Raw genomic sequence first — 7,893 nt, forward strand, 5'->3', positions numbered from 1 at the left:
GATCCTGAGGAGCTGGTGGAGTCCACCGTTTTGTTCTTCCACGTTCTCTGGAGCAGAGCGTCTGCACTCTGCCGGCCCCACCACCGGATCCTGAGGAGCTGGTGGAGTCCACCGTTTTGTTCTTCCACGTTCTCTGGAGCAGAGCGTCTGCACTCTGCCTGCCCCACCACCGGATCCTGAGGAGCTGGTGGAGTCCACCGTTTTGTTCTTCCACGTTCTCCGGAGCAGAGCGTCTGCACTCTGCCGGCCCCACCGCGCTTCAGCAGCTCACCGCAGGAGGGGAATTCTGCCCCAGGGTCTGCTGTAGACTTTGAAGTAGGTGCTGGAATGAGTTCAGACTCTGGGGCTGTTGGGATGGAATGAATGCATTTTGCATGCAAGGAGGACATGAATTTGGGACGCCAGGAGGCAGGATGTTACTGTTTGAATTGTGTCCTCCAAAATCCATAGGTTGAGGCCTGTCTGCTCCAGCCGCTGTAAGAGACGATCATAGACTCAGAGGTTTATAAATAACAGAAACTCATTTCTCTCAGTCTGGAGTCTGGGAGTCCAACACCAAGGTACTGGCACATCTGGGGTCTGGTAAGAGCCTGCTTCCTGGTTCCCACATGGCCTTCTCACGTGGGCTCATGAGAGGAGGGGACAAGGGTGCTTTCTGGGCTCTCCTTTATGAGGGCACTAATCCCACTCATGCAGGCTCCATCCTCATGACCTAATCACCTCCCAAAGACCCCATCTCCCATTACCATCACAGTGGGGAGATTAGATTTCAACATATGAATGTTGGGGGGACGCCAACATTCGGTACGTAGCAAAGCCCTCACCCCCAATGTGACTATTTGTAGATAGGGGCTGTGAGGAGGTAGAGAGGTTAAATGAGGTCACTGAGGTGCAGTCCTCATTCAGGCAGATGTGTCCTTCCAGGAAGAGACAGCAAAGAGCCCACGCTCCCTCTCCCTGCCGTGGGAGGACACATGGAGAAGGCGGCCCTCTGGAGCCAAACCGTCCAGCCCCTTGGTCTCAGTCTTCCCAGCCTCCAGAGCTCAACCATTGTTTCCACCACCCGACCAACGGTATTTCATTAGGGCCGCCTGAGCAGACTAAGAGACTGTGAGTCCTGCTGACAGAACAGCAGACAAAAGTATGAGCCAAGAGCCAACTGTCTGAACAAGACAACTGACAGACTCGATCTCGATGATGTGCTGAGAGCTCCGCGTCCAACAACAGGAGACACACTCCAGTACTTAAGAACGCACCTGACACAAGCAAGTCGGCCAATTCCAGGACAGTGAAATCACTCCAGTTGTTCTCAGACCACAGAAACATTCAGCTAGAGATTAGTAAGAAAAAATAACTAAGAAGACCCCATCGTTTGAAAATAAGCCACAATTTCTAAGTAGCCCATGGTACAGCAGAAGAAACTGTAATGGGAATTAGAGAATATTTGAAACTGGGAGATGTTGAAAATATGTCAAGATATGCAGTTGCGGCTAAAGCAGTTCTAGAGGGAAATTCAGGTGCTGGTACATGCGCCAGAAAAGGGAGCAAGTTGAAAATCCACGACTGAGGCACCTGCCTCATGGGGGAAATTACCCCCGACCCCTCCCTCACACCTGTGGCCGAAACCGAGGCCGGCAGACTGCTGCTCTACATGCCAAGGGTCAAACAAGATAAGCCACGCACGGTTCTACCGAGCATCTTACAGATCTCGGAACAGGAAAAGATCCTTACACAGGACACAGCAAGTGCTGCCCACAAAGGAAAACAATGTCAACTCGGACAAAATAAAACTTAAGAACGTTACCAAAATACTCTAAAAGAGAGGACGAACAAGCCACAGAATCGATGTTCACAGAACAAACCTGTGAAGAAGGACTCTGGTGGGTTTCTGTCAAGAACCCCTGCAAAACTGATGAGGAACAGACAACCGTCCACCACATCCACACGCCCGCCAGGACGGGCAAAAGGCGAACCACAGGCGACGCTGGGGGCTGAAGGCGCGCAGCACCTCGCCTCGCACGACCGCGAGGAGGGACGTCTGAAAACGTCGGGCCACTCTTAGTGAAGCTGGACTCTGGGTGTGCACCCATCATGGCAGCCGCACACGGGGAGCAGCCCAGCTGTCCCCCCTGAGGGAAGACGACGCGAGCTGGGCTACACCGGCCGGTGGGATACTGCACACAGCCCGCGGTCGGGTCTCACACATGCAACATGACCTGACCGAGGCTGACACAAAAGGACACTTACCAGGCGGCCTGGACATTAGCTTCCTGCTCAGTCTGCAGGCTGGACGTCTGCTTCCTGGTCCCCAGATGGCCACCTTCTCTGGACTCTCTCCTTGAAGGGCACGGATCCCATCACGGGGGCTCCCCCTCATGGCCTAACCACCTGCCAAAGTCCCCACCTCCTAACAGCGTCACCTTGAGGGGTCGTTTTCAATCTAGGAATTTGGGGAGGACACAAAGAGTCTATAGAAAATAGATAATTTATACCTCCACTCAATGTTCCAAACCAGGCAAAAGCAATCTATAGTGTCATAAGCTGGGCATTCCCCGCCACTGGGAAGTACTGAGTGGACAGGGCACTTGGGGGCCCCCAGCAGGTTGAAGTGTCTCAGCCTGAGCGCTTGTTACACGGATGTCCACTCTGAAATTTCACCCATCTGTACATTCATGACTTATGTGGTTTGGGCTATATATTTTATATTTCAATAAAAAGTTAACCAAAAATCAAAACAACACACATAAAAAGCTGTAGACATGTCCCTCCAGGCATGGAAGTTTCTTCCTATTAGAAGAGAAAGGTTACAAAGCAATGTGTAGAGTGTGACCCCATGCTTATAAACAGAGCGTGTATGCACAGAAATGGGATACACGCCAACATTCATTTATTTAAAAATATTTATTGGACATGTGCTATGTGCCAACACATAATTTATCTGGAAGACATCTCTACAACTGTACTATCCATGCAGAGTCCCGTCACATGCACTGCCAGCTCCAGGTCCCGCATGGCTTCCGCACGGCGAGGGAGGAACCAGGACAGCAAGGACACCATGACACATGACACGTGAACAGTCACTTTCACAGGAGTACATGGTTGATGCGTGTGTGTCCTACGAGTTTAGAACTAGACCTAGCTAGGGACACCGTGCCACCAACTGACCACAGGCTAGCACTGTGGACACACCACTGTGGACACCTGGAAACACAGCCTACTTCTGGAGGACGGACACAGGCAGTGATGGTGGTGAGGGAGTTCCCGCCGAGCCCAGCGCAGTCATCAGAGGACGACCCAGACCACGGCGCCGAGCCCACGGACGCAGGTGCTCCCGCCCGCCGGGCAGAGAGAACGTGGGCTCCCATCCCAGTGCGCCTTCATTCACTCGGGTTCACTCCTGCAGTATCTGCACACTGCTTCCCACGGAGCTTCAACTGTCATCTCCAGATGGGAAAGACTTTTTCTCCACCCTGAGAAAGACAAACAAAATGAAGCAATCAAATCAGAAATCACTTCAGTACGATTAACATGCAGTATTTCCTAATAATTTAATATTGTACAAAAGAACATTTAGGTGCAAACATTTTTTAAATGACAAACATTAAAACTTTCAACATAAAATCAGCATAAAACAAAGTATAAAAGAGGTATTAAAACATAAAGAGAAGCCATCTGATTTTCTTTTCTGTCCTGCACTAACCCTGAGAATCCCTCACCCAGCAGCCTCTGTGGGACACAATGCCCAGGCCCCACCTGGCCAGAGTTCACCACGGGTGGGACGGCTCCTCGGCCCTCACACCGCTGCCACGGTCCGAAGGTGACTCACAGCACACGCCTACATCACGCACCACGTGCAGTGGGTCGGCCCCCATGCCTGGCTCCCCACCGGGGCCTCCCGCACACAGAAAGGGTGGACCGTGGCTGGGCTGGGCCTCTGCCCTCACACACTCACCTTCTTGCCCCCTCGTTTCCTGTTCTGCAAGATACAGCATCCACTTCCCATCGGGAGGGTCAGAAAAATAACGCAGCAGACGAAGCCATGGGGTCTGGCCACTGTGATCACCCAGACCCGTCTCCCAGGACCAGCGCCCCAGCACCTGACTTCACAGCTAAGTAGCTTACTTTCTGCGACGTGGGGTCTTGTGTGGAAGTGACAGACCAGCTCAGCGCCACAGACATGTGCCTCCTCCACACGGGGTTTCTCTGCAACACGACCAAGCCTGTGACCACATCTCCCGTGAGGACGGAGACAGGCTCGTCCATCATGAACAGCACCTGCTTCCAGTGGGTGGTGCTGCAAGACACGGGGCACAGGGTCACCTCTCTGGAGCCGGACCCTTCAGGCTTACCTGCAGGACAGACACAGCCCAGCCCTACGACCCGGACGGCCTCTGTGGGTTCCAGGGACTGAGTTACAACCCAGGGCGGACACAGCTCCTGCATGCTGCCCAGATTCCGGGAGGGCGAGGGCAGCTGGCGCTGGTGGCTCAGAGGACATGTGGCCGGGCACAGGGTCCCTTGCACCCTGGCACAGCGGGCATCTACCCAAAGTCCCCTGCTCGGTCTCTAAGCTGCCAATGCCTGCGTTCTAGTTTCCACAACCCAAAAGAGTCACTATTCCCGTGAGGGTCAGCTGGCAGATGAGCACGACAGTTGTAACATTCGGGAGAAATGGTCACACCCCCGCACACTTTAGCCTCCACCAGCTCTGACAGCATGGCACGACCGCTCCCTGCCTCCTCTGTCCGACACCTGGCACGCACCTCATGGTCACACTCAACCAGCTCACATCCCTCCTGCCTCAACCACTGTGAGGGTCTGTCTCGGCCTTCACAGAGTGCGTGTCCCGCGTCTGCACCCTGCCTGCCCCACAACACCTGTGTGGGGACGCACTGGCAGACCACCCAGGCACAGGCCTGTCCACTGGGTTTCCAGTGCTCCTACCCCCATCTGGTGACAGCTCGCATCTGTGCTGGAGGGATCTGGAAGGAAGGCTGGCCGGAGCCCCAGCCCTGCCACCTCCACAGGAGGCTCTGGGCACACAGCCCCTCGGCTCTGCTCCCACTTTACAGAAGGACATCTGGGGTCCTTCCGGGCCCACTGCCACAGCCAGCATCTAACCCAGACGTTCTGCAACCCTCCCCGGTCCAGGGTAGTTACTGAGCAGGACACCAAGTCCCCGGAGGAAGGCAGCATTTCCACAGGGCTGCTGTGTCGAGCACTGAAGCAGACCACGTCAGCTTCCCAGCATGCTCGAGCAAGCGTGCAGCTTCACAATGTTACCGCAGAAAAAATTCGTCTCAAGGGGCGCCTGGGTGGCTCAGTCAGTGAAGCCTCTGCCTTCGGCTCAGGTCAGTGACCCTGGGATCCTGGGATCGAGCCCCGCATCGGGCTCCCTGCTCGGCGGGGAGTCTGCTTCTCCCTCTGCCTCTGCCCACCGCTCCCCCTGCTCGTGCTCTGTCACTTGCTGTCAAATAAATAAATAAAATCTTTTTTTTTTTAATTTGTCTCAACAAGCACTGACCTTGCCCCAGAACATCCGAGTTAAAAGCCCCTGGAGTTCTGTGGACGGCGTTTGTAGGGACCATGGGAAGCTAAAGCAGCATCCAGGGCACCTGGGGAAGCCCAAGTCTGCTCCTCCGATTCACACAGGGGTCAGAGGGCAGCCCAGGGGAGCCCAGTGCAGGGGCGAGTGGGGCATGGCCCTAGACTTGCCTTCCCCCTGCCCACACACCCTGCTCCACGCCCAGGGCAGCCTGGTCTGCAGAGTCTAGGTCATGACCCAGGATCGCTAGATCTCTGCGGCACTGCTGTCATGCTGACAACGCAAAGGCAGGCCACCGGCGTCAGCTCCTCCCGGGGCTGCTGCGCGGAGCCCCGTGGGAGGCACACACTCACGGGTGCAACGGGCCTGTGCTCAGCACCAGCTGGGGCTCGTCCTCCTCCAGGCTCTGAAAGCGGACGCTGAACCAGGCTGTAAATCCATGCAGAGTGCCGGCTTTCCTGATCTCAAAGTGCAGCTCGCCTTTCATTGTCTGTTCAAGCCAACGAGAAGAGAGGGACAGGGTTTCCGTAAGCACGTGACACCAGGCTGCAAGGACCTCCCTGCGCCCCACCTCCCAGATCCCACCACCCTGCACTGCATTCAGCAGCCCCACCATCTAGTTCAGTAAATATGAATGTAACTTGCTAGTTCACTTGAACACGTCAAACACCATATAGAATTTCCTTTTCCGGAAGTATTAAAACTGGCACCGTACATTCAAATGCTGCAGATAACCAGAAAAGGTTTCAAGCAGTTTGGGCCTCGTGTGCCCAAATTTGAGTGGAATACTGTTTCTTCTCAATGCTTTGCATAAATAAAGTTTCCAGCTGGGTCTTTGTTCTGCAAAACTAAGTGCAGAGTCCAGCGTTCAGTTCCCACGTTGTTCTGCCCCCGGGGGGGGGGGGCTTCCAGTGACCCCCACGCGCTCCCCCTCCTGTGCCATCCCCGCACACCCTTAAAATGAGATCCTCCCGAGTCCAGAGCCGCCAGCTTGTGGCAACAGGGGTAATAAACGTAAGAGTTAAGAACTTTGTCATCAACATACTTAATTTGAAGTCCCTGAAGAAACTGGATATAATTTATTAGAACCTGAAGATGCTGAAGATATGAAACATAATCTAAGAAGCACTGAGGGTGTTACAGAGGTTAGCGATAAAGAAAGGAATGTAAGAATACAAAATACAAAATCAGAGCGTAAAAGGCAAGACTCTGGGAAAATCAAAGGCAGGGTTCGTAACGTTCGCACAGAAGTCCCAGTGTGCGTGCGCTGCTGACTTAACGTGAGAGGGAAGCACCCATCTTCTCTCACCTCTAGGTCAGCAATCTGCACGGTTCTCATGTCCAGCTGTAATATAGTGCACGGTTCAGAGAGACAGTCTTCTGGTTTCAAAATGTGGTTATACTTGGGCTTCGAAAAAAACTCCTTAATTGCTAAAGATCTAGGGAAAAAGTCAAAGGAATTGCTCAGAGGCGTGCACGAACATCTTGGGCCACACACACACACACACACACACACACACACACACACACGACCACAGCGCTCGCCTTCTCTCGCCAGCATCAGCAGGAATTCCACGGCCTGCAGCACCAGGGCACCAAGGCAGGGCTGGAGGTCCCTACAGGCGGCCTGGCAAGTGCGAGGGTGGGGGGAGCGCCTCCCGCCTCCAGCCTCTTCATGGGGCCTGAACACGCAGAAACCAACCTTTCCCACACAGGCAGTGCCCAGACCCATTCCACCGCCCTCCTGACGTGTGGCCAGAAGGTGCGTGGAGCCCAGCGCTGCTCGCTCGCCTGACTTCACCTCATCACGTGGACACGTCATCATCTCACAGCATAAGAAGGGTGAGTACAGAACAGGAAGATTGGCACAGGAAATTAAAGATTCTCCTGTTCTAGATGATTCTGTAAGAAATGTGGTGAACCAACAGGCCTGCAGACGCCCACCGGAGCCCGACTCTCAGGAGAAGTCCCTGCCCTGCGTCAGTCCAGCCCAGACACAGGCGCTGACCCCCTGCGTGGTCATCTTCTTGTCACCACGTCTAACCTCTGCCTGTCCCACTGCTGAACGCTGTGCTTGCCCAAAGTCACCTACCATTTACCGCAGAAATGCTTCAAAAATTAAGCAGAGAAGTAACTTCTGAAAGAGCAATTAAAAGTCAACATTTTAAATAAAGATGCCTCAATATGGGCATATTTTTAATATTTTCCTGATAAAAATAATGACGCACGTATAAGGAACTGGGAAGATACGGAAAGGTACGAGCAAAAATGTGAATTTCCGTGCCCTTGCCTCAGAGCTCCGATATAGTCATCTTCTCCCCCGGAGACATGTTTATGTATTTTCTATG

The 7,893-nt window shown here is 53.7% G+C and overlaps 1 protein-coding gene across 1 annotated transcript in view; it reads right to left on the reverse strand.

Moving 5' to 3' along the window:
• Positions 1 to 2,882: 2,882 nt before the first annotated feature.
• PRMT2 (protein arginine methyltransferase 2) overlaps positions 2,883 to 7,893 on the reverse strand; it is a 13,930-nt gene continuing 8,919 nt past the window's right edge. Inside the window, exons 4-6 of the mRNA XM_034646233.1 lie at positions 5,899 to 6,035; positions 4,123 to 4,294; positions 2,883 to 3,470 (exon numbers count right to left, since the gene is read on the reverse strand). Of these exons, the coding sequence (XP_034502124.1) occupies positions 3,438 to 3,470; positions 4,123 to 4,294; positions 5,899 to 6,035 (342 nt within the window). The 3' untranslated portion in view covers positions 2,883 to 3,437. The remainder of the gene's footprint in view (positions 3,471 to 4,122; positions 4,295 to 5,898; positions 6,036 to 7,893) is intronic.

This window comes from Ailuropoda melanoleuca, chromosome 1, assembly GCF_002007445.2.
Source record: "Ailuropoda melanoleuca isolate Jingjing chromosome 1, ASM200744v2, whole genome shotgun sequence".
Lineage (NCBI taxonomy): Eukaryota > Metazoa > Chordata > Mammalia > Carnivora > Ursidae > Ailuropoda > Ailuropoda melanoleuca.